At 47.3% G+C, this 26,488-nt stretch overlaps 1 protein-coding gene across 3 annotated transcripts in view; it reads left to right on the forward strand.

Annotated features, from left to right (window-relative positions):
- Positions 1 to 25,567, forward strand: part of Ebf4 (EBF family member 4) — a 61,869-nt gene extending 36,302 nt beyond the window's left edge. For all 3 annotated transcript variants that reach the window (XM_047541798.1, XM_047541797.1, XM_047541799.1), the window contains 11 exons: positions 15,095 to 15,176; positions 15,897 to 16,014; positions 16,099 to 16,232; positions 16,327 to 16,453; positions 17,706 to 17,794; positions 17,923 to 17,988; positions 18,090 to 18,267; positions 18,359 to 18,547; positions 21,539 to 21,736; positions 24,468 to 24,543; positions 24,788 to 25,567. In XM_047541798.1, coding sequence (XP_047397754.1) covers positions 15,095 to 15,176; positions 15,897 to 16,014; positions 16,099 to 16,232; positions 16,327 to 16,453; positions 17,706 to 17,794; positions 17,923 to 17,988; positions 18,090 to 18,267; positions 18,359 to 18,547; positions 21,539 to 21,736; positions 24,468 to 24,538 — 1,252 coding nt within the window. In that variant the 3' untranslated portion in view covers positions 24,539 to 24,543; positions 24,788 to 25,567. The remainder of the gene's footprint in view (positions 1 to 15,094; positions 15,177 to 15,896; positions 16,015 to 16,098; positions 16,233 to 16,326; positions 16,454 to 17,705; positions 17,795 to 17,922; positions 17,989 to 18,089; positions 18,268 to 18,358; positions 18,548 to 21,538; positions 21,737 to 24,467; positions 24,544 to 24,787) is intronic.
- Positions 25,568 to 26,488: the final 921 nt, after the last annotated feature.

Consider the following 26,488-nt stretch of genomic DNA (forward strand, 5'->3'; position numbering starts at 1 on the left):
ACTGATACAAACTCCATGGGCTCTGCTGTCCCCTTAGCTGCCAGTGAGACTCATGAGCACACACCAGAGCACTGTTCCCTTCAAGCATGCTGAAGCTGGCCTGTTCACCTTTTGTGGAAACAGGACACACAGGGGGCTGTCAGCTGGGTGGCAGCTCTGCTGGTAGACTTTCTTTTTCTCCTCCACCAGATTTCTTGTAGACCATCCTGTCAGTCATTGTTCCAATCACAGAGTCCATTTCCTCTCTCTCCAGTCAGCCCTGCCATTGGATTGCCCTGCATAAATTAGAGTAATCTACTGTAAGAGTCCCCAAATGCAGTGGCCTAATTATTAGTCTATTTCTCTCTCCCAAAACAGTTCAGAGGCAGTCCCACTGGGGTGGTTCCTCTCCATAAAGTCATTCAAGACCAACTGTCTTGTCCCCAGCTCTCCCTGAAGATGACACCTGCATCTGCATAGTCCAGGCGGGTTCAGAGACACCAGAGGGGTTTAGAAGAAATGGGACAAGCAGTGTCCTTACAAAGACATGAGCTGAAGGTCACACCTTACTTCCGTTCATGCCACTTGCCAGAGGTTAATCACGTGGCTGCACGTGAGGCTGGGCAAGGTAGGCTCTCAGTGGGCCTCCCTGAATCCAAGTAAAACTCAGAGGATTCTGTCATGAAAAGAAGGAAGGAAGGAAGGTGGGTAACAGGGACAGTGAGCATTCTCTGCCACAGACACCTTCTTTCTGTCCTTCCTATGAACAAACTAGATTTCCGGTGTCCATGGTTACTAGAAGCCTCTGTTTCTCGAGCGAGCCCCTGTGGTATCCTTTTTAGAACAGGGAGCTGTCACAGAACCAGGCCTCCAATCTGCCTGTGACTCGAGAGGCCTTGTGTTCTGGGGATGTGCAGGCGAATTCTTCAGAATGGAACTAAACCAGGAGTACCTCACCTTCCACCTGCCACTTCACCTTGTGCAGATCTCTAACATCGAATGTGGGTTTCTTTCATGCTAGTTTTGACCCCTGTTAAACTTGAGTCTACTAAAATGCCTAGTTTCCCCACTCCTATCAGCCCAGGAACATCTATCTACCTATGCTAGTACATTTGAATTTTATATGATAAACTTTTTTAGAGATATAATTGACATACCAAAAATTTCACTGTTTCAAAGTGTACAGTTAGGGTGGTTTTTATTATATTCACAAAATTCTACGACTATCAGTACTATCTAATTTTAGAACATTTACATCACCCCAAAAAGAAACCTCATACCCATTAGTAATCACTCCTTATTCCCCTCTGCCTGACCCTCTGGCAACCACTAATCTACTTTCTGTCTCTATAGATTTGCTTATTCTGGATGTTTCTTATTAATGGAATCATATAGTACATGGTTTTTTGTGATTGGCTTCTATTACTTGGTATAGTGTTTTCAAAGCTCATATGCACTGTGGTACATATCAGCATTTCATTCTATTTTGTTGCTAAATAATCATTCCATTGTCAAGATGTGTCACTTTTCATTTATTCATTCATCAGTTGATAGATATCTGGGTTGTTTCTTATTTTTAGCTATGGTCAACAATGTTGCTGTGAACCTTCACATACAAAGTTTTGTGTGTACAAATGTTTAGAACTCCAGTGGAATTGCTGAGTTATATGGTAACTGTTTCATATTTTGAGGCAATGTGCAACAGATTTCCAAAACAGTTGCACTTATACCCCACCAGTAATGTATGAAGATTCCAATTTCTCACATCCTCACCAATACTTGTTATTGTCTAATTTTTTATTGTAGCTATCCTAGAGAGCATAAAGTGCTCTTGTTATTTTTTTTATTTTACTACATTTTCTTTTTTCACATTATTTATTGGGGCATTACAGTTGTACTCATTGTGTTTATTTGCAGTTTCCCCAGACTAATGATATTGAGCATCTTTTCATATGCATATGGGCCATTTGCATGTCTTCCTTGGAGTGTGTCTATTAAAATCCTTCATCCAGATTTTTAAATTTGGTTGTCTTTTTATTAATGAGTTATGAGTTCTTGATACATTGCGGATATGAGAATCTTACTTTAATATAGAATTTGCAAATATTTTCTCTCGTTCTGTGGACTGCCTTTTCACTTTCTTCATAGTGTCATTTGAAGCACAGAAGTTTCTGTGGACTGCCTTTTCACTTTCTTCATAGTGTCATTTGAAGCACAGAAGTTATTAATTTTGATAAAGTCAAATTTATCAGAATTTTCTCTGGTTGCTTGCACTTTTGGTGTCACATCTAAGAAAGCATTGACTCTCAGGAAGATTCACTCCTAGGTTGTCTTTTTTTTTTTTTTTTTTTTTTTTTGCGGTGCTGGGGATCGAACCCAGGGCTTTATACTTGCAAGGCAAGCACTCTACCAACTGAGCTATATCCCCAGCTCTCCTAGGTTGTCTTCTAAGAGTCTTATGCTTTTAGGTCTTATATTTATATCTATGATCCATTTGGGGTTAATTTTTATATAAAGTGTAAGGTAGGGGTCTGACTTCTAGTTCGTTGAAGACTTTGAGGGATCGATATTTTTCTTTGAATACTGACAGAGTTTATCATCAAAACCATCTGGTTACTGGGGTTGCAGCTCAGTGGTACAGCACTTGCCTAGCATGTGTGAGGCACCGGGTTTGATTCTCAGCACCACATATAAATAAATGTATAAAATAAAGGTCCATCAACAACTGGAAAAAAAATTTTAAAAACCATCTGGGTCTGGTATTTTCTTTGTGGAAAACTTTTAAATGACTAATTCAGTTATTCTATTTGATTTTCATGTTTCTTCTGAGGTTGGTCTTTCTTTTCTTCCCTTTTCAAAATGCTAAGGATTGAACCCAGGGCCTCACACATGCTAGGCAAGTGCTCTGTCACTGAGCTACATCCCAGACCTTTTTAAATATCTTATTTTGAGATAAGATCTCACTAAGTTGCTCAGGCTGGCTCTGAGTGTTTAATCCTTCTGCCTCAGCCTCCCGAGCTATTAGAATTACAGGCCTGCACTATCGTGCCCTGAAAGTCATTTTCAATAGTTTCTGTCTTTCTAGAAACTTGTCCATTTCATCTAGGTTTTTTTCAGTGAATTAGCAAACAATGGGTCATAGTGTTCCCTTATCATTCTTTTCATTCACGTAAGTTCAGTTTTGATTTCCCTTCTTTTACTCTTGATTTTAGTAAGTTGAGTCTTTTCTTTGTTAGTCTACCTAAGTATTTGTCAATTTTGTTGATCTTTAAAAAGAAAAAAAAAAGACCCTTTTCATTGATTTTTCTCTTTCCTATTTTCTATTTTACTTACTTCTATTTTAACCTTTATTATTTCTTTCCTACTGTTTGTTTCTACTTCTTGTTCTCCTTTTTTAAGGTGGAAGTTTATGTTATAGATTTGAGATCTTTCTTCTTTTTGACCATGGGTGTTTACGGCCATCCATTTCCACCTAACTGTTCTTTCAGCAACATCCCATAAATTTTAGCATGTTGCATTTTCATTTTTGTTAGCTCAAAGATTCTTATTTTTCTTTTGATTTCTTCCTTGACTCATTTGGTTATTTAGAAGTGTGATGTTTCATTTCCACATATTTGTTGTGGATTTTGTTCCAAATGACCTTCTGCGACTGGTTTCTAAATTTAGTTCCATTGTAGCCATGCTTTGTATGGTTCCTATCCCTAAAACTAACTGAGGCTCTTTAAGTGACCTAACATTTGGTCTTTGTTAGAGAATTCCCATACGCACTTGAAAAGAATGTTTATTTTGCCATTGTTGAGTGGAGTGATCTATTGATATCTCTTAATTCTAGTGATCTATAGTGTTGTTAAGTCTTCTGTCTCCTGGTTGATCCGCTGCCTGGTCATTCTATCCACTGTTAAAAGTGGGATAATGGAGTCACCAACTATTATTGTTGAATTATCTGTTTCTTCTTTCTACAATGCTCCAATATAGCTTCATTCTCCCCTCTTTTGAACTATCATCATCAATAATATTATATCTTTACACATTATAAGCCTATCAACCCAGAGCATAATTATTGCTTTATATAGTTGCCTTTTTAAAAAATAGAACATATTGGGACTGGGGTTGTGGCTCAGTGGTAGAGCATTTGCCTAGTGTGTGTGAGGCACTGGGCTTGATTCTCAGCACCATGTATAAATAAAAGAATAAAATAAAGGCCTATCAACAGCTAAAAAAAAATAGAGCATATTTTTAGAGCAGATTTACATTAAAAAAATGAATAGAACATATAGAATTCCCACAAATGCCGTTAGTTTTCTTTCAAATTAGGAAAAGGAAATAATGACACATGTGCTATCCTTTACATTTACCTAGGTAGTTACTTGTACCAGTTCTCTTTATTTCTTCATGTGAATTTGAATTATTTTCTTGTGTCCTTTCATTTCAGACTAAAGGGCTCCTTTTAGTATTTATTACAGCATAGATCTGTTCGTGATGAACTCTCAGTTTCTGTTTACCCAAAACTATCTCTATTTTTCTTTCAAAATTGAAGTGGATAGTTTTGCTGGATACAGAATTTTTGATTGACAGTAGTTTCTTTTCAACACAATGTCACCTCACTGCCTTCCAATCTCCATAGTTTCTGATGAGAAGATAAATGTTAATATTATTGAGGATCTATTATACATGATAAGTTACTTCCTCTCTTGTTGCTTTCTAAATTCCTTCTCTTTGTTTTTCAATAGTCTGAGCATGATGTGCTTTTGTGTGGATCTCTTTGAGGACATATTAATTGAGTTCAATGAACTTCTTGAATGTACCAAATAAATTTTTTTTGGTCAGATTTGGGAAGTTTGGGCCATTATTTCTTCAAACATTTTCCTCCCCTTTCCCCTCTGTGCTTCCCAGACATATATATATATATATATATATATATATATATATATATATATATATATGAATGATGTCCCATAGGTCTCTTATGCTTATTCATTTTTCATCATTCTTTTTTCTTATCATCCTGAATTAGATCATCTCAACTCTATTCAGGTCCACTGAATTCTGTCAACTCTATTCTGTCACCTGAGATATGTCACCTGATATATGCTTTTGAATTCTCCAAAGAATTTCTTTCATTTCAGTTATTGTCCTTTTCAATTCCAGAACTCCAGTGTGTGTGTGTGTGTGTGTGTGTGTGTGTGTGTTTTAACAATTTGTATATCTCTTTGATATTTTCTTTTTGGTAAGACATCTTTCTCTTACTTTTCTTGAATTCTTTAGATGTGGTTTCCTTTAGTTTTGTGAACATATTTATCATAATTGATTTAAACTCTCTGTCTCATAAGGGTAGTATCTGGGCTTCCTCAGGGACAGTTCCCATTGACTATTGTATTTCCCATGTATGGGCCTGAATTTCCTATTATTTTGCTGAAGACTGGACATTTCAATAGTATAATGTAGCAACTCTGAAAATCAGTTTCCCCCAATGTTCGTTTTTCTTATTATTGCTATTTGTTTAGTGACTTCCCTGAATTAATTCTATAAAGTCTATATTTCCCAACATATGTGGCCACCTGTGTCTACTGTTAGCCTAGTGGTCAGCTCATGATTGGACAGGCATTTCCTTAAATGCCTTGAACCAGTAAGTCCTCAACTCTTTGCAGAGAGGCTGTTGGGGTTGGGGGAGATGCCTTTAGTTCTCCAGCAATTTACATCCCTGCCTTGAACTCTACTTCCCGCTTGGGCAGAAAGTTAGGGGTACAACAGCCTTCCCAGCCCTTTCCTTGACATGTGCTCTTCCCTACACATATTCAAGGCTCTCTAAATTTCCAGGAATATGTTAGAGCTTTTCAGCTATGAACATCTTATCCCCCCACTTTTTTCCCTTGAAAATTTTTAGCCAGTTAATTTTTCCCAAATAATATTGCTGCCTCAAGAAACTGCAATGTTCGTTATTGTGTGTGTTGTTTTTAACAAACACCCTGAAAATAGGATTTTTCCCACTAAGCAAGCTCTGAGTCAGGTCAAATAACAAATTCTAACAAGGGATGTCATGGAGCCACCAAACGGGCCAAATAATGACAACTGTCTGAGAATACAATTTGTTGAGAATCTCCAAACCCACTCGGCTCCTTTTGGTAGTTCAAAGGATGCTAGTTTGTTGTTGTTTGTTTGTTTATTTGTTTGTTTTTAGTTGTAGATGGACATAATACCTTTATTTTATTTATTTTTATGTGGTGCTGAGGATCGAACCCAGTGCCTCACACGTGCCAGGCAAGCTCTCTACCACTGAGCCACAACCCCAGCCCAAGGATGCTAGTTTTTACAACTATTAGGCTTGCAAGTCTGCTGATTTTCGAGAGGGCTGGGAATAGGGAAAGTTAATACCACCAAACTTTCCTTTTTTATAAGATTCAATCATTTTCCTTGGTTATATGCTCCTTGGGTTGTTGAAAAGATTTGTTAATTTTCAACTAAAAAGTTGATTTCGACCATTTTTGCCAGTGTTCTTGCTCTACAAAAGAATGGATCCTCAGATTTACTCTGCATTTCTCAAAGCCCTAACCCTGCAATTGACATTTTTAACTTGATAACAGGATTTTACATTGTTTCCTGTCAAAAATGATTGGGGACTTTGGTCCAGCCTGCATTGTCACAGTAGTTTTTTGATCCTTTAATTTCATCATGAATCAGCACACCTGCTGTAGAGCAGATACTCTGATAAACGTTCAGGAAAAAAGAATGAGGTTTAAACAAGGATTCCTGCCCTCTGAGAGCTTACAGAGCAGTCCAGAGGACAAAACATAATTATGTAAGCAGCATTTCATAATTATGAAAAAAAATCAGTGATCTTGAAGATAGGTCAATTGAGGTTGTGCATATTACATAACAATACAAGGAAACAGAGGACAATGTAAGACAACACTATCTGACAACTTTCTGCATCAATAGAAATGTTCTTCACTGACCAACAGGGTAGCCAGTAGCCACTTGCAACTACTGGACAGTTGAGGTGTAGCTGCCATGACTGAGGAACTGAATTTTTAAGTGCATTTAATTATAATTAAGTCAGATTTAAATAATCATATGGGATTACCTTATCAGATGTCATAGCTCTAAGACTTCAAATGTTCGATTGGCCAGGATGACCCAGGAGTAGGGAGGAGGTGGAAGATTCTCTCCCAGAGGAGGACCAGAGCTCTCCCCTTTGGCTCCCAGGGGCAGGCAGGAGCTTTGGGCTGTGGACGCTACCAGGCATGTGGTTGTGCTTGCTATCCAGTGGGTGTTGTTCGGTGACACTCTTGAAACAGGTCAAATACAAGCCACCTGGCAGAGGTCAGATCTAGTGTACCTTGTTAGGGGCAAATTTAGATCCCAATTTAGAGCTGCAAAAGAACAGTCACCTTCCTAATGGAGTGGTTACAAAACAAAGTCCACAGCAGTGTCCTCTCCTTCTGTCCCTTCTAGCAGGGACTCTTCACTTCCACAGTCACCTTGCAAGCACAAGTTTCTGTGCAGGACCCATTCTGGCTATTCCCCTTGAGTTTCCAGAACCTCCCTGCTGGGTCAGTGCTGACGTGGGACTAAAGCTTCTCCTCTTGCCATCCAAATGACCGGCACTGCCTTTCCCTGCACCCAGAGCTCAGAGCGTTTGAGGGAGAGAGAAGTGAAAGGGGTGCAAGAGAGATTCCTCCATTTGTCCTGGGAGTCATATAGGCCAAGTGCCAGTCATAAGGACAAGGGTCCCCAAGGGACCCCTATTACAGCAAGGACTTAATAGGAAGACCTCTAGGCAGCTGGAGCCAAGCTCAGGGTCCAAGTGGCCCACATGCTGAGGTAGAAGTGGAGCAGTGGGCAATGACCCTAGCAGAAATTGGAGGAGGAGCAGGAGTACAGGCACTGAGGAGGCCTGGGAACCATAATGGGTAGAGTAGGGAGTGGCTAGAGAATGATACCTGCCGCTTGAATGGTAAGTTCTCTCTTAAAGTGAAGGGTTATTCAGGGTTGGGGACTCGAGACAGCCTGGGGCGTCTGGCCTTGTGACTTAGAGCAAGGTCTCTCCTCTCTCAGCCTCAGTCTCCTACTTTGTAAAATGGAGCTGACTGATACCCCATCTGGTAGGGAGGCTGGGAAGGGGATGGACGGAATGATGTAAAGGAGCAGACGTGGTGAAGTTAAGTAAGATGTTTATGCAGTGCACAGTGCAGTGTCTGCCACAGCAGAAGAGCACAAGCCTGGGATATCCAGGGCGGGCACTAGGTCTCTCTGTGAATAGAAAAGGGCCACACTCAGCCTTCTGTCTGTTCTCTCTGCCCTGGGTTGCTTGACACATTGTGAAGATTCCAGGCCTTACCCACACCACCCTCCCCATCTCTCACATGATTCATAAAGAGAAGGTGCCAAGGTCTCTGACCTTGGAGTCCAACTTATCATCCTGCAAGGCCAGAGGAACACAGACTTCTTTCCTTCAATCTATCCCTCCCCTTCAGAGCCCCATGTCACCCACACTTGCCTTCCTCCTCTATGGCTTCATCTGCCTGTCCATCACCTGCCCCCATCGTTCCTACTTTTTCTCTACCCTCATCCTCTTCTGTTCTTCCTGTGGAGTTCAGTATCTTGCATTGGCAGAAGACTCCCCAGGCTGGGGAAACAAGCAAGCAATGTATATAAAAGTGTGTCCATACGGGCACAAACAGGCTTAATGCTCAGGCCACCCACTGTCACCAGCTCCACATGGAGTGCCCAGAGTCCTCCCATCGGCAGCCTCTCCACCCTTCCTCCCCTCCCCTCAGGCCCTGTTTGGAGAAAGTGGAGTCACCACTACTCTTCATGGGCAACTGGGGGCCCCTGAGCAGTCTCTCCACCCCTTTTCCCTTCTCTTCAGGCCCCATGCCCAGCCCTGAGGTTTGGAGAGCCTGGTAAGTGCCCTATCAACATGTTAATCAAATTACTTAGGAGCTAAAATTGACGCTGTTCATTAATTATACAAGATTATGCTAATTGTGCATGCAAATGCATGCAGGGGAACAGAAGGTGTTCAGGCGCATGGTGGGCCATTAGCATAGAGGATGGGGTGCGGGTGCATTGGCATGCTAATGTATGCGCCTTGGCTATTTATAGTACCCCAGCCCATCTGCACTGCAGCCACCTCTACCCTGGTTGGGGATCCTGGTGAGGCAGCCTGGACCCAGTCTGGCAGGTGGCTATGGCCCTGAGGACACTCTGTCTTAAGTGTTACTGGAGACCAAGACCAGGAAGTAGCCCAAGCCACCTCAATATGGGCCTGAACAATTTCAGCAACCTCCTTGTTCACCTTCCCTTCTCTCACTAAGCCCTTTGGTCCTTGCTTCTCTCTGGAAGGAAAATGACTCTTCCAAGTGTCACAGGCAGTAAGAAACTCTGTGCAGGCATCCCATCTCCCCACAGGGCCCATATGATTTGGTGCCAACTCCAGGCCATGGCTCACAGCTGCCCACCTGTCTGATCAGGCGTCACCAGAGAAGTACCCCAATGCTACTGCCCCTTGGCAGAGCTGTTATTCCCTGTGCCCTCTGCTTCTCTGTGAGGTCCTCTAAGACCCAGTGCCCAGGATCAAATGTGAGCTGCAGGAATCCTTGCACCTCTCACAGGCAAAACAAGTGGCTGCCCCTAAAGATATTTGGCAAATTATTCTGCCACACCCACCACTGTGTTTTACTGGTTGTACTTTGAGTTCTGTCCTTCCTGTTGGATTGTAAGTTCCTTAAGATCTTGTTCACTTCTAGATCCACAACACTTGACCCACAGGACGCATTTAATCAAATTTTTAAGTGGGTGTGGGAATGAATGAGGGAACAAATGGTGTAGCATCTGCACACTCCTGTTCCAGAGCTGAGAGTAGAATGCAAGGAGAACACTGGAGAGCCACTTTGCCCCAGGGAAGCTGTTCTGTTTCTTCTGAAGTTCATAAGCTCAAAGGCCAGTTCTTTAGGATACAAATTAGTAGAGGGCCCCTCCCCCATTTCCCCATTGCAGGCAGCAGTGCCAACTTTGAGTTTGGAAATAGATGTGCAATTTTATCCTACCCTTTGCTCCCATCCTGCTTTCTTTCCCAATACCTTCACAGGGTACACTATCATTCCGAACACCCTGCCCCAACTCACGTATCCAGTCATTTACACTCCATCCTTCTAGATCTGCACTGTCCAATATGGCAGCCAAGAGCCACTGTGACTATGTTTATATGAATGAAAATGAAATCCGATTTAAAATGTTCTTCAGTCACACTAGCCGTATTCCAAGTGCTCATTAGCCACATGTGGCTAGTGAATGTCATTCTGGAAAGAGTTCTGTTGGACAGCACTGAAATCTAGACATTCAGTTCCTTGTTCCTGACAGTCCTATAGGTGAAAACTCATTTGGACTCTCAGCTCTGTTCTTTCAGTTACTAACCAACTTCCTCTTTGGAAGTAGGAATGTAATTTCAGCCTTAAGTAAGTGTCTCACAGGGAAGGGAGTGTAAAACCAATGAAAAGCCTTAGTTTTGTGACCTAATTTCTTAGGATGAAATTCCTAGAAGAGGCCAGGATGGGGATTCTTGTGAAAGTGGGTTATTGGAGGAAAGCTCTTGGGAGAGAAGGAGCAAGGGAGGCCAGATAAGGCAATAGAGGGAGCTTGGCAAGTTTATGGAGCTTGGAGGTTTAATTTGCTAATCCAGTGGGGTTGCCTGGAGTGTGAATGGTCCCAAGAACTTGTCCTTCTTGTGACATCTGTCATTGACTGTGGGCTGCAGGCAGGGAGGATATGCTCCTGGCTTGGGGTAATTATCAGGTAGTGGGGCAGCTGTGATCCCTTTAACAGCCAACATTCATAGCAGCTGGGGGATGCTGGAATCTGGGCAGGTGCCCAACTGTACCATCCCTGGATATTGCCTTCCAGAAAGCAGACCATCCCACTCTGCTCTCCACCCCTGTGAATATAGAGTCTAGCACTGTACTCACATCGACGCCTCTGTAATTTCCTCATCTATTGCACATATCTTTTAAGTAAAACACTGTGCTAGGGGAGCTTTCCTGATGCAATGGTGTCACCCCCAAGAAGTTGTGTGTAAGTCCAGTGTGTGCACTTGAGTCATAGTCAACCCAGCACTTGCTTCTTTGGTAGGGAATATTCCATCAACCAGAAAGGCTCATTTTAATTTCATCTTAAGCTGTTTTTACTGGGAGGAATACATAACCTTTATGAAAATGATTAGGAAAGCTAGACCAAGTTCAGGATGAAGTAAGGTAGATGCTCAGGTGAGCCACTCTTACCTTTCATGGAAACCCTGGGCATCAGTGTCATAATTACCACCCTTTAAATGCTTTCTTAGCTGGATGACCACTATTCACAGCTCTTCATCTGGTCTTTTATTGCATTTTTTATTATGAAAAATGTTGAACATAAAGGTAGAATAGACTAATAAACCATACATAATGTCAATGATTTTTAATAATTATCTACTCTAGGTTCATCTCATTTAATTATTTTTTAATCCTGAAAATCTCAGAGCAATAGTCTAAACATCCAGAGGTCTAGGAGCAAATTGTAACCTTGAGGAAATTCCCATAAATAGTACTACTGGTCCCTGCACAGAATGCCTTTCAGGGCTGCTGTTGAAGGACATACTGCAGAGTCCTGCAGCACCAGCCTGGTGTGGGGGCAAGGTGTGACTCTGGTAGCCCCAGCTAGAGGAACTCTTTCATGACTCCTGTCAGCATCAGAGGTTCATAAAGACTCAAGTTCATATCCTGACTTTACCATTGACTGTCATGCCACAAATAAATTACTCTGTAATTTATTCTTGCTTAACCTTGGTTTTCTCATCTGTAAAGTGGGAATGGTTGCAGACCTGTACCACATCAGGGTTTTGAGAAGATTAAACAAGATAATGCCAAATGACAAACTCAGCAGAGTTCCAGGCACCCCTTACGAGTTTGATGATTAGACCTGGTTCACTTTGAGGTTTTTTTGGTTTTCTGTTGGTTCATTTGTTTGTGAAGCTCTCTCCCCGAGGAATTTTATGCTTGTATTTCTGGTGCTTTCATACAGTAATTCTAATGGCAGCTCCTGGGCTTTGAATTTTCTCATACCACCCATTCTGTGAGGTCAAGATGAGGCAACAGTGTCCCTGGAGATCCCATGACCACCAATGAAGATGGCATTAGGCACAGTCCTGTACTGCTCACTCCATAGGGGTACGGGGCCAGCCAGAGCTGTGGGCTTGGCCTTGCTGTGCTTCCCCCAGCCTGTGGCCCATACCAGAATCTCTAAATTCCTTCCAGCCCCATCAGGCCAGGGGTGGAGAGGGCTGCTCAGCGGACACCCCCAGGCTTATCCAGGCTTTGGGGATGAAGGATACCTCCAGCACCTCAACAAAGCATGCATACCTACCTGTCTCAGGTCCCTGGAGGGTGTCCCAGACTCTAGGATCTCATCCTCACTTACCCAGCCCTTGCCCAGGCTCTTCCTTCAAGGAGAACACAGTTCCTCAGCTTCCACATCCACAAGTGTGTTCATCTCTCTCCAGCTCCTGCTCCCACCAGGTCCCTGACCCTCTCCCAGCTCCTCGCCTCCACATCTGGCCTCTGCTCAGACATGGCTTGGAAAAGCTGCTACCTCTGTTTCTTCTTACTCTATTATCATCCTTTCCCAACTGCTGTGGTAGAATAAAAATGTCACCCCATGGGTGTCCACCTATGGAGGACTCCCCTTGTATGTCTCCATGGGAGCTCCTCCAACCTCCATGGTGTGGGCTCCCAGAGGAGGGGAAAGAGGATGGAATAGCCCCAGTCCCACCCAAAGACTGAAAGCAGGCCTTCTAGAGACAGGGCACTGTAGGACAGGAGCAAGCTGTGGGTACTACTCCTGGTTCTCCTAGAGGCCCAGCCTTGGAAGGCAGGAGATGAGGGACAGTCAACTTTGCCAAAGCACAATCTTCAAATGTAATAAAGCATGATACTCATACAAATTTTTATTGAGTATGCATTGCAGTTTTCTGTAACTTATTAGTGAGAGAACCAGTGGGATGACAAAGCTGGCTCAAAAAAGGCTAAGAGAAATTTATACATAAATACGAAGAGGGATGGAGGGGAGGGGAGGAGAAAGAGAGAGAGGTGGGGGGTGGTGAAAAATGCTCGAATACAACTGCCAAGCTAGAGTCAGAAGTAGGTAATGTCTATAGGACAGTAAAATTGTAATCTTCAGGGCTAATTTCTTTCCTTTTTTCTTTTTCTTTTTTTTCTTTCTTTCTTTTTTTGGTACCAGAGATTGAACTCAGGGGCACTTAACCACTGAGCCACATCCTCAGCCCTTTTTTGTATTTTATTTAGAGACAGAGTCTCACTGAGTTGCTTAGCACCTCATTAAGTTGCTGAGGCTGGCTTTGAACTCACCATCCTCCTGCCTTAGCCTCCAGAGCCACTGGGATGACATGGGATTACAGGTGTGCGCCACCATGCCAGACTCAGGGCTAATTTCTTACTGAACAGGAGTTATTTACTTCTTTCAACAAATATCATTTGCATCTTGTTAGTTCTCTGCAAATTAGTGCCTAACTTTATGGTCTGGGCCCCAATCAATAGTAAATATGAGTCACTTTCCCCTAGAAAACCAGATCCTCTGAGGTGGTTTTGTTAAAATAATACTCCAGAACAGCATTGTCTAATATAATGCAAGTCACACATGTAATGTTAAATTTTCTAGTAGCCACATTTTAAAAAACAAGAAGAAACTGATAAAAGGAAATATGATATTTTAACCCAATCTAAAATATTGACATTTCACCTAGTAATCAATACAATGAATTATTTTATATTCCTTTTTTAAAAAAACTAAGTCTTAAAAATCTGATTGTACATCTCAAATTGGGACTAACCACATTTAAAGAGTTCAACGCCAGGTAGGGCTAGCGGCTACAGATAGATAGCACAGCTCCACAGCAGGTTCTCAAGCTTTAGGGTGCATTGGAATTACTTGGATTGCTTATAAGAACACATGTCTGGGCCACACCCCAAAAAGAGTTTGGATCCAGCAGGTCTAGAGTGGGGCCTGTGGTTCCTGGGTGCTGCTGGTGCTGTTGGCCTGGGCACCAGGCTTTGATAACCATGGTTCCAAAATAAGTTTGAAAGAATACATGGTGGTTCTTTTTTTTTTTTTTCCAATTACTATAGGTTAAAAAAAAGAAGATAGTCACTGCATATCTGTTTGGTGGTTATTACTCTGTGTGATCAGGTTTTCCTGTATGTATAGTGAATACAGAATGTGTGGTAGAGGGATCTGCTGAGAGGGCTTGTGCCATGTGGGATAGCTATAAAGTATTTGCAATGATTATATTTTGGGTAATCGTGCACAACAGAAAATGGTATATTAATGTATTTACTGTATTCCATATTCTTTCTGTGCATATACTCTGTAGGCAGGGCCTATATTGTACATGGTGGATATACACTCATGTATAGCTAGTATATCATATATATGGGATGAGTATAGGGCATACGTGGGAATACATATTATATATGCTGTGTGGTGGCTCTATATTGTGAGTAATAATATATAAGGCATATACAGTTTGTGTAATGGATATGCTGTTTATGGTGAATATACATTGCATGGATGATGGGTATACTCTGGGGGAAAGATATGCCCTGGGATGGATGTACTATATGTGTGCTGGGCACAAGTTATGACAGACATACATAGCATGTGACAAGTTTTCACTGGCTAAGTGTGAATACATGCTACATTTGGAGTATGTATTGTGTGGTGGGTATACAGTGTGATGGGTATAATGATGAGTAATAGGTACATATACTTTAGTACATATAACAGATGAATGCATGTTTTGTGGGTGTGATAATTACACACTTTGTGGACAAATAAGCACTGCACTGTCCATACACTGAGTGCTTCTGGCAGGTATTGTGTAGTGAGGTAGTTCTTATGTTGGTTCCATTTGGTGTGTATCAAGCACCTGTGTATACACAGTCCATGATGGAAATTTGGGGTGTGTGCCTGCACATGAACACACAGAGTTCCTTTGCTGGCAGGGTGCAGTTGATCATCTGTTTCCAGAACCCTCAGAACCTTGAGCCCAACGACTTCATTGTTTCAGGTTCTTCCTCAAATTTTTTCTCAAATGCAACCAGAACTGCCTGAAGAATGCAGGGAATCCCCGAGACATGCGCCGCTTCCAGGTGGGTTTGGGGAGAGCCTCCCCTGCAAACCCACCTTTCCTGATAGGGAGGGGAGCAGGAATGGAAGGCTGAGACCCTGCCAGGGCAGATCTCTGTTCAACTCTGTGCCTCCACGGCCTGGTGCCTGCTGGGGGTGGGGTAGCTCCATCTCAACTTGTGCTGGCTGCCAAGGGAGGCTTCATTAGAGTCCCACTTAAGAAGATGCTAATTGTGACATTTTTACATGATTAACGACCCAGGTAATTTGCATAGTGTGAAGCAGAGAGCAGCTGCCCTTAGCACATCCCCAACCTGCATACCCCTCCCAGTGCAGGGGGGTAGTGGGAGAAGGCAGCCCCAACTTCCTCCCCAGAACAGGGTGGGGGCTCCTGCTGATGGGTTCTCCAGCTGATGCACCCCCCTCACTTGTCTAAGATCTCATTTCTGCCTTGAAGCCCTGGTGTTCCTGGGTGTGCAACTGTGACCACTCTGCCTAAGGAACCAGTTTTTCCCAAGGCTTTTGCTTTTTCTAGCTCCCGGGGAGTCAGCTTCCCTGGGAGCTTACCTGATCCTGCTGGCCCCATTTCCACCAGCTCAGAACCAAGGGGCTGAGGCACCCTCCCCCCACCCAAATTCCAGCATCCAGCCACCAGCCTCAAATTGCTAATTCCCCACCAGAGTTCCCTCCCTCCCGGGAGACCCTCGAGGGCTCCAGCCAGATTGGTGTGGCTCTCCCCACAGGTAGTGGTGTCCACCACGGTGAGTGTGGACGGACACGTGCTGGCTGTGTCCGACAACATGTTTGTACACAACAACTCCAAGCATGGCCGCAGGGCACGCCGCCTGGATCCCTCAGAAGGTCAGGACTGTTGGGCCTTCTCTGGCCATCCCCAGGCCCCACCTTAGCGCGGTCCCCTGACCTGGGTCCTCTCCTGCCTCCCAGCTGCCACCCCCTGCATCAAGGCCATCAGCCCCGGGGAGGGCTGGACCACGGGCGGCGCCACGGTCATTGTCATCGGCGACAACTTCTTCGACGGGTTGCAGGTCGTGTTTGGAAACGTGCTCGTGTGGAGCGAGGTGGGCCACCATTCCCGCCAGTCTCCCTCCGGGGGCCTCGGGCTGGGCCCTCCCCTCCGGATGGGACCTGCAGGCCTCCCCTCTCCTCTCGCAGCTCATCACGCCCCACGCCATCCGGGTGCAGACGCCCCCGCGACACATTCCTGGGGTTGTGGAGGTGACTCTCTCCTACAAGTCCAAGCAATTTTGCAAGGGAGCCCCAGGCCGCTTTGTCTACACAGGTAAGGAATCAAGAGGCAGAGGGGAGGTCTCAGGTCAGAGGAGGGAGCCCTAACACTGCCCCTGGTGTATCCCCGTTGTTAACCAACGTCGATCTTGTAACGGCGTCACCTAGGTGGCTGCCCCACCCTCACCCTTCCTGATACCCGCTGTACTCTATGGCCCCGCCTCAGTCGGGTCCTTCGTTCCCTGGCCTACGTTTCTCTCCCTGGCCCAGCTCCAGCCCGCGCCCAAGCCCAAGTCAGCCACCAGTCCCTACTTCGGTGCGGTCTGCTGACCTGGGTCCCCTCCCTATTGCTTCCTCCCCACCCCCGCCTCCCACCGCCACTGCATAGTGACCCTGCTTACCCTCAGGGAGTCCGGGTCTAAACCAGGGAGACTGAGCAGCGAACAAAGTGAGGTGGGTGGAGTTACACAGTCCAGGACTTGAGGGACAGAAAACCTGCCTCTGAGGGGGTGTGGGCTGAGCAGGGCTAGACTGAAAGTGGAGAGATGAATGGGGAGGTAGACACGGAGAAGGAAGGGCCAGCACAAAGACCCGGAAATGAGTGCTTTAAGCTCTGGGGTAAACCACAGGAAATTAACTGAATCTGGAGTTCGAGATGGAAAAGGTAGAGCTTTGAGACTGGTGTGTTATAGGTCGGAGCCAGAGTTCCCAGGGAGGGGAAGGAACTGGGTGGAGGAGGAAAGGAAGAGGAGGGAGACCCAGAGAGCTGGGGAAGGCGTAGGAAGCCAGGTTAGGAGGTTCTTGAGTACTTCTGTGAGCCCAGGGACTGGGACAGTCCCTTTCCTGGGGTGCATGCAAACCTCTAACCCTCAGATACTGCTGAGTCCAACTGAGTTGTGATAAATGCGGATGGTCGGATTTTCTTTTTATAATAAACTCCTGATATGGCCAAATGGAAATGGAAAATTCTCCCTCGGGTTCTGCCTCCTGGGGATACAGAAACTAATGCATGTATATGCAGTTTTGTTCCCTTAAGCAAAGGCAGGATCATATGGTGCATGAGTGTTGATGCCAAGGGCCTGGTATGGAGCCTGGCTCAGTAAATATTTGTTGAATGAATGAATAAACCGAAGGAATGGAGGAAACTTCCGGGAACCTCTGAGCCCCGTGCCTGGGATTTCCGGGACACTTGGCTGGATCTGGCGCAGGAGTTCTGCAGGGAGGTTTCTGGATAGATCGATTGCGTGAATGTCCTGGTTTCCCTCTCTGGGAGGGGTTTGTCCTCCAAACACCACTCCTCTCTCCAGCCTTGAATGAGCCCACCATTGACTACGGATTCCAGAGGCTGCAGAAAGTCATCCCCAGACACCCTGGAGACCCCGAGAGGCTGCCCAAGGTACTCAGAGGGGCGGGACGAGGAGAAAGGTGTCCAGTGGGTGATGGGGTGAGGAGGGCCTTCAGAGGGCCCCTCTGCCGCCCCCAGCGGCTGCCCCTCCGTCGTGCTGTCTCCTCCCTTGCCCTCAGGAAGTGCTGCTAAAGCGGGCGGCCGACTTGGCGGAGGCCCTGTACGGAGTGCCCAGCAGTAACCAGGTATGGCGCTTCCGCCCGCCTCCTAGCGCCGCTGGGCCCAGGGCTGTCCCCCACCCGGTGCCTGTGGCTGCCCCGGCCGTGCCCTGCTCTTGTCTTCGCAGGAGCTCCTCCTGAAGCGCGCGGCGGACGTGGCCGAGGCTCTGTACAGCGCCCCCCGCGCGCCTGCGCCTCTCGGACCCCTGGCCCCGAGCCACCCGCACCCCGCCGTCGTGGGCATCAATGCCTTCAGCAGCCCTCTGGCAATCGCAGTCGGGGACGCCACGCCAGGGCCCGAGCCGGGTGCGTCCCTCTGCCTCTCCCCACAGTCCCTGGGTGTCTGGATGGCCCCCATCCTGCCAGCGCGGGTCCCCTGACCGCTGCTCTCTCGCAGGCTACGCTCGCAGCTGCAGCAGCGCGTCCCCCCGCGGGTTCGCGCCCAGCCCCGGCTCACAGCAGAGTAGCTATGGCAGTGGCCTTGGAGCGGGCCTCAGCGGCTATGGTGCACCGGGTGTGGCCGGCCTCGGTGTGCCTGGGTCCCCTAGCTTCCTCAATGGCTCTACCGCCACCTCGCCCTTCGCCAGTGAGTGTCCCCTGCCAGTGGGGAGAGGGAAGGATCTGGGAATCAACCTTACCCCCAGGCCATCCCCTGGTGGGCTTCCAGCGCCTGTCTCTTTAAGTTTGACCGTAGCCTCCAGAGCTTCATACGACCTCTCCCTACTGTTGAACCTTAACCCCACTCTTCTCGGAGTCCCGAGGTCCTGGGGCCAGGTTACTTCTTGCATCTTTAGCTCTCTTTGATGACCCCAGTTGTACACATCGCCTTCCGCCCTCCTTTCCCCCTGAAGCGGGCTTTAATTGGGAGGATCTAGGCTGAAATGCACAACTGCCACCTTTCCATCTTGTGCCAGGACTTCGGGCAGAGGCTGGCGCCCCCTGCCGAAAATCTAAGGAAACTCAGGGATCAAGAGAAGTGAGCTTACAGAGCGCCTCACAGCAATCTGAGAGGCCGGGTGGGCGGAATGAGAGGATGTGGCTCTCCGCAGTACCATCAAGCAGGGCAAGAGAATTCTGTGTGGTCAGAGCTGGATTCAGAGTTTGAGTGTCCAGATCAGGAGCTGTCCGACATTCAGCAAGTTGCATTACTTCTTTGAACTTCAGTTTCTTCTCAGTAAAATAGGATCAATACTATACCCCCTGCCTAAGGTGGTTCTCAGATCTGAATGTGCCACTGAGCAAAAAAAGAAAGACAACAGTCTACAAGAATGGATGATTTTACAGGCCCAACTCCTACTACTTCAGATTTTTTGGATTGGGGCAGCTCAGAACTGGGTGGATGGGCAATGACTGGATGTCATGGGTGAGTGACATTCAGAACTACCTTTAGGGCTTGAGCATTCTACACTGTTCCCTCCCACTCCCCCCCCCCCCCAGTTCCCTCCAATATCAATAGCTTCTCAACAGACATTTATAATGCCCCTATTGTGTACAAAGCTGTACTCACTGGCTAGAAGCCTCCCTGTCACTCGTAAGAGAGGTTGTCCCTCAAGTTCTGGGGGACTGCTGAGCCCCAGAAATGGTGAGGGCTTCCCAAGAGGGAGCTAGCTGGTGGTGGCTTTGCCAAAAGTCCCCTCTTCTCCCCTACCTTCTGTTTACCATTGCTGATAATAGAACTCTCAAGCCACCAGTCTAGTTTGCCTTGCCAGGGGCCTGTGTCCTGGGTACCATGGTTCTTTCTGGCTAGGGGTGTGAGTCTGGCACTCTCCTTCTGGTCTGGGCTCAACTTCTAGAAACCAAAGTACATAAGCCAGAATCTACACAGTGCATGGCCCTCTGGTGTCCCTCCCAAGGCCTGTCTCCCCTGGCCAGGCCAGGTTCCAACACTCCAGTTCCCTTCAGTTCTGGGACAGTCCCCTCACAGCCTCTCTCTCTGGACACCCCTTGTATTTGAATCTCCTCTAGAACCCCCACCACCTTCCCTGCCGCATACACACAGTGCAGTCACCAGGAGAACACTACCCCAGTGTACAGAAGCCAGCCCACCTGCCTGCCCCCCATTCAGCAAGAGTATCAAAATTTACAGAGCTACTTAAGGTCTGCTTCCAACATTATCCCAGGACACCCTGGACTTAGCCAAGGGCCAGTCCCATCTCATGATGTTGTCTTCATAAGTGCTTACCCAGGTCCCCATCCTCTCCTGGTATGTAGGGTGATTTGTGGCACAACCACATGGGGTGTCAGTTCTGAGTTTGCCAGGACATTTCCGGAATTACATCAGAACCATCCTACCCAGAGGATCTGGGACTATCCGCTCAGGTCTCCCTTTTTGTTTTTGTTTTTGTTTTTGTTTTTAATCATCCTCTAGCAACTTGGGAATTATTTAAAACTTCAAATACTACCCCAGGTACAAAATGAGGATGTGAGCACTCTGGGCCTTGAGAGATATAGTACATTTTCTGGTCTCAAGCCCTCCATGGAGCTCCGTGCCTTCACCAGCTACCAGTGAGCATTGCCTTAAAGGAGCTTCAACCACGGAACTGAGGACATCTAGAAGGCCACTGTTGAAGACACCGTTGTAACAAAGTCAGAGCGGGGTGCTGTAATGTCAAAGGCATCCTTCTCATGCTGCAGGTTTCTTCCAGGAAGCCCCCACCCATTGTCCATTGTCCGCTGCTTGGACATGCTCAAACCAGAGACTTAATGGTCTTTAGAAGAGAGAGGTAGGGAATTGGGTTCAGGTGAGGATGTAGAGAGATGGGTTCCAGAGATGTCCTAGGCAGGACCTGCAGGAGAGGAGACTGCAGGAAGACCGCCACAGCCCTCAACAGCTGTGGAGTTGAAGAACAGGAAGCTTTGAGGATGGGGATCCCTCACTTTTCTTTAAAATTGAAAAGAGAGATACAAGAGGCCTCCAAGGTCCAGCCTGGAGATAACAGAGTCCTACATGAAACTGGAAAGAACCAAAGTGCCTAGGAAGCAGAGTACGGAGACAGACAAGGCACAGGGCATATTGAGAAGGAGAGCATGTTCATGGAGGAAGTTAGGGTGCTTGTATGGGCAGGGAGGCCTCACAAAAACCTGTCTATACCCCCAAACTTCATCTCCTCATGCCTAGTTCTGCTGTGATCCCTGAACTTTTGACTCTAGTCTTGATACCCCAGGGCCCATAAACATTTCTTTAGCATCTCAGAATCCCCTAACCTGCTCATCTCTTATGTTTGGGGGCATCACCCAGTGTTTGGTTTTGTCAGATATTCTGCTTTTGGGTTTGATTTTGCCTCATCTGGCCCTGTATCTCCAGCCCTGGGAAAGGGTCTCCAGAGACCCCAAGAAAGCGAGAGTTGGCCCATGACCCCAGAGGCTCCCAGCCCACCTCCAGACTTTGCCCTGTACTGGTATCCCCAGGACCCTCACAGCCCCCAGGGAGGTTTGAGCTTGGTACCTGGTCAGCAGCCCATGCGAGGCCCACTGCCCACGCAGGGCCCAACCCTGCTGCTCACTCTGGTGCTGTCTCCCTGTTGTGTCTCCCACTGCCTTCCCTGCTGCGCCTGCCCCTCCCTGCCCCGCCCCGGAGTCATGCCCTCTAGCCCCCCGCTGGCGGCTGCCTCCTCCATGTCCCTCCCGGCCGCTGCCCCCACTACCAGCGTCTTCTCCTTCTCGCCTGTCAACATGATCTCCGCCGTCAAACAGAGGAGCGCCTTTGCCCCCGTGCTGCGTCCACCCAGCTCCCCACCCCAGGCCTGCCCCAGAGTCCACGGAGAGGGGCTTCCAGGTGAGTGATACACACTGCCTCAGGATGGCCGGTGAGAAGGGTCAAGCGGAGTAGCTAGGCTGGAGGGCCAACTGAACCCACATCTCACCAGTGCCTCATGCAGGTTGAGCAGTTTGCCCTAGCGGGTGCCCAGCAGAAAATTCTGCAGGGGTCCGAGGAGGGCCATCTGGACCTGAGCCTCCCAACCAGGAATAGGTAACACTTGGACACCCTGAACTGGCCCCTTGGCCAAGAGGAGGCGAAACTGAAATTCTAGTTGGAGAAGGCCTGGAAACCACCTCCATAGGTCACCCCCATCCAACTGAGCCCAGAGCAAAGACCCAACTCTGAGAGCTGGAGGAACCCATGTGGGCTGCATGCTTTTTTCCTGTGCCTGCCTGTGTCCACCAGAGGGTAGCACACACCGCTGTGAGCCTGGGTCACTCAAGGGAACTGACCTTGGTTAAGGTTTAATCCAGCTTTCCCTCCCCTATTTTACAGATTAGGCATTGAAATCAAGGCACCCCTCCTGTGTCCTGTTAATGAAATGGTTGTTCTTTCACATTATAAACACGCTGCAGAACTTTCCTGTCCAAGTGGTCATTGCAAACTCACTAGCAGAAGGAGAGATTGGCTGTGGGGAAGGAGGCAGAGGCAATAGCAGGTGGAGCAGAGCAGGTCCCAGATGATGGGATGGTCAGGAGCAGAGCTGGATGAGGGTGTCTTCCTCAAGACAGGGTGTTTCCCTGTCTGGCTACCGGGATATCTCCAGGGGATCTCCTAGGACTCAGTTCAGAGCTTAGCACCTAACTCAGCATCTGACACACAACAGATGCTTAATAACGAGTGCCTGAATTACTGAATGAATAGTGGTCAAAGGGATACCCTTCAAAGGCAGAGGTAGAGAAACTGCAATGCAGTTTGCTAGGCACTGTGCTGAAAGAGGTGGGACAGAGCCAAGGCACAGGATGTCCAGAATATTACCCCAGATGCAGTGATATTCATTAGGAAAGAATCGGTGATCAAATTAAGGAAATGGGTATATTACTGAAGAATTCATTCAGCCTTTCATGCACACTGTGAAACTTCTAGGGAACAGAAGATACAAATTTATTTGAGCACAAAATATATTTCTCAAAGAGCATGTCAAGATGAGTTCCTGGGAATGTCTTGGTGGCTGAGGAAGAGACACCCTTGTGGTTTCCTCAGCCTGGTGGTGGCTGCTTCTGCTGGGATCAGGCACAAGAGCAAGGCCAGCACACAAGTCATTTCTAGATCCAAGGCAGGGACAGATGGAGTGGTTTCCATGCCCAGGCAGGGGAGCAACTATGGACAGTGCCCATGGGTTCTCTGAGTCCCAGGTTCCCTAGATGATGCAATGCAGACACTGGAGGAGAGTGGAGCAAGCATGGGACCGGGGAGAACAACTAATGATGAGGATACACTTGATCACCAGGAGAGAAAAAAAAAAAAAAAAAACAGCTATACTTGGAGATGATGGAGGGAACAGAGCAATCCAGTGCAGCCCAGAAACTTTTTTAGCTCTGCTTCTGCTCTATCCAGGACGTACTGCTCTGGACAGTCCAGGCTGGCCTCAGGTGGTGATTTGAAAATTACAGAATTTTGTGCTAGGATGGGGGCTGCTTGGTGAACCATCTAGAGGCCATTGTCAGAGAAGGACTGACCTAGGCAGCATTTGAAGAATGAATTCATTTTCTAAGTGGAGGAGAAAGGCTCTGGATAGAGGATGCTTCCAGATAAAGGTGTGTGGATGGGGAAGCAAGATGTTAAAGCTCACATTCAAAACATTAAAGACATAACTCATACAAGTATATGTCAAAGATCTATTTAAGTCATAAGTGAGGGGAGCTAGCAGGATGGTGGGGTGACCTAAAGGAGAAATGTGGGAGACTGAAGTGAGTGAAATAAAGAATGCTGAAATCAGATTTTCAGATGTAGGCTGGTTCTACAGGGTAGTCAACTCTATCTGCTTTGGGGGATTATATTTTCTACCAATTTGAAGTTATCTGCTCTTAGTCAGTTTCCTCCAAGTTAACCTCAAGTTAACAAAGCCTGGACCCTAATCAGTAATGTATGTATAAGTCAAAAAGAAAAAAAAAAGTCATATCCCTCAGAATAAGATAATTTTAAGGTAGACTTTTTAGGTAAACGCCCCAGAGTGACTTTAAAAGGATACACAGTCCTTTTAAATCTTATCTCCAATTTTTGGATAATTTGTCCTCATTCCAGTGTGCCGAGAGCTTAAAATATGAGAGATAGGTTGGCGAGGGTCCTGAGTTTTCCTTCCAGTACCCAGGGAGGCACTGGAGGGAGTTAGGCAGGGTGGGAAGGTGGCAGTGGTGCAGTTTCACACACCTGGACTGCAGACAGGGTGTTACTGCTGAGCATAGGTGTCATGCTCCTGGAAACCGGCCTCTGTCCTTACTGTCCTGGTCCTTGGCCATCTGCTTCCTTACCCTGACACAGACCCTCTGAAGAAGTGGGTCTGGGAAGAGGAACTTGGAACTGGAGGAAATTAGGAGAGCAAGAACATGGGTTGCCCCTCCTGAGAGGTTTGGGTCACCTCTCAGCTTTCCATCTGCAGTGCTGGCCCCAGGCCAGGACTAAGGGTGGGTGTCAGTTCTTGGGAAGTACCGTATGCCCTGCCTGCTGTCTCCAGCTCAGACAGGCATGCAGCCGAGGTCACCAGGCTGCACAGGGTTTATGGATCCTTTCTCCTTACTGATCTCAGACCAGCCTTTTGAGGATTCTGACAAGTTCCACTCTCCGGCCCGGGGGCTCCAAGGCCTGGCATACTCCTAATTACGGTAGGTCACTGGCTGGGTCTTGCCTCCTTCCCTGGCCCTGGGATGGATTCTGTCTCCAAAAAGCCTCAGCAGGGGTGAGGAACTGGGGTCCAAGTCTCCCCATTCTGAGCCCTTCTAGATAACTATTGGAGCCACAGAGCCCACCCCAGTGACCCAAAAGGACAGGTGGTGAGAAGTTACTTCCTGTTCTCTTGCAGCCAACTCTCCTCCAGGACCTCATTCTCTCCCTCACTCTCCCCACCAGGTCTGCAGGTGTTGCCCCCACTGAGCCTGGACTGGAGGTCCCTCCGGGATTCACAATCATGTCCTGGATGGCGGTACAAACAGATGCAGGGCCAGGGCTGTGGCCAGACCTCAACCCTTGGGCTGAACAGGGAGAGACCTTCCCCCTGTGCTCAAGGCTCCCTCAGCCCACAGGCTTCTCTCACCTCCCTTTCCTGGGGCTGGTTGGAAACCTCAGCACTGTACTGATGCTCTTGGCAGGAGAGCATCCCAGGGAGGTGCTGGGATGCCAGGCCTCACTTGTTGGGTCTGTTCCTCTGGAAGAGATGGATTCTGTGCAGACCAGGGATGTCAGTGAGGGGAGCATGGGATGGGGACCATGGGAAAGAGGACAGCTCAGGGAGTGGTGACCTAGAAAGGTCCTGTTTGCATCTGACCCATCTCAACTGGCCCAACATCCCAACTTCTCTCCAGTGAAAAGGGTGGTACCCAAAAGCCTCAGGTCCACCCAGGCTCCCATGGAGCTTCCAAGAGCTGCTGGACCCTGTGGCTGCCCCCACTTCCTTTGAGACCAGCATATCTATGCTTGCCACAACATGCCTCCCTATGGGGGCTTTGGGAATGGAGGATATAGAAGAGGGGTTGCCAGGCCTCCTGAATTTTGAGTCTTCCCCCAAGTGGATGGCTCATGAACTCTGGCCCCCCATACACACTGATTCTGGCTATGAATGACCCGGCTACCCCCCAGGTGGCCTGACACTCTGCTAAGTCTGGAGAAGACAGAACAATAAACCAGATGCAGATGGCCACCTTGCCTCTCTTGTCTGCTTCCTTGGTGTGGGTCTGCTTTTCTCAGTCATTCTTCAGCTCTCACAGGGCCCCTCCAAACCCTGCCTGAGCAGCCTTCTTGCACCTCAGACTTAAACAGCCCCAGAGTTCAACTGAGCAAGTATGCCCTGCCAATGTCTGCTTTCAGGTCCTGTGGGGGAAGTTAGGAAGCTGGCCAGCAGGCCTGACGACCCAGAAGGTGGACTCAGTCCCAAGATCTCTTTCTGGGGGCAGTCAGGCCATGGAAGACCCAGCTATGTAGCCAGGACCAAGGTGGGGGTTGTTAGGAACCAGTACAGAGCAAATCAAATACTACCCAGACATACAGAGCTTCGAAGTGATATCCAGTCTCTGACAGAGGGTATAGACCTCACTAAGTCTTGGCAGGGCAGCTTGTAGCCCCTCTGAGTCACACCCCAACCTTTCTTCACTCTTCCCAGGTCCAGGCCTCTCTGGCTCTCTTGCCTCAGAGGTTAAGAGGAGAGTAATAAACAAGATTTCTAGGTGCATTCACCCATTCCCACCCTGGAAGAATCCTAATTGTACCCACAATTCAGGCCCTGAACAAAGGTCTGGCTGTTTGACCTTGGAAGCCACTCTTTTTGATCCACTATCCAGTGGGTCCAGTGTCCAGCTTGGGCCTCAGGCTTTGCTCTATCCTCCTTGGCACTCCTTGGCTCTGGTCTGGAGGAACTTGTCCTTCCCAGCCCATGCACCCAAGCCCTGCAACTTTTTAGATAAGTATGCTTGCCCAGGAAGATGGGCTGGTCCTGTCCTCCAGAGACTTCTATTTCTTTCTCTGGTGTTCTTGGTCCATATCTGGAATTAATCTCACCTGGAACCCATGAAAGAGGGTCATCCTACCTCTAGTCATCCTGCCGTAGTCTCAGCACTT

This window comes from Sciurus carolinensis, chromosome 2, assembly GCF_902686445.1.
Source record: "Sciurus carolinensis chromosome 2, mSciCar1.2, whole genome shotgun sequence".
NCBI classification, from domain to species: domain Eukaryota; kingdom Metazoa; phylum Chordata; class Mammalia; order Rodentia; family Sciuridae; genus Sciurus; species Sciurus carolinensis.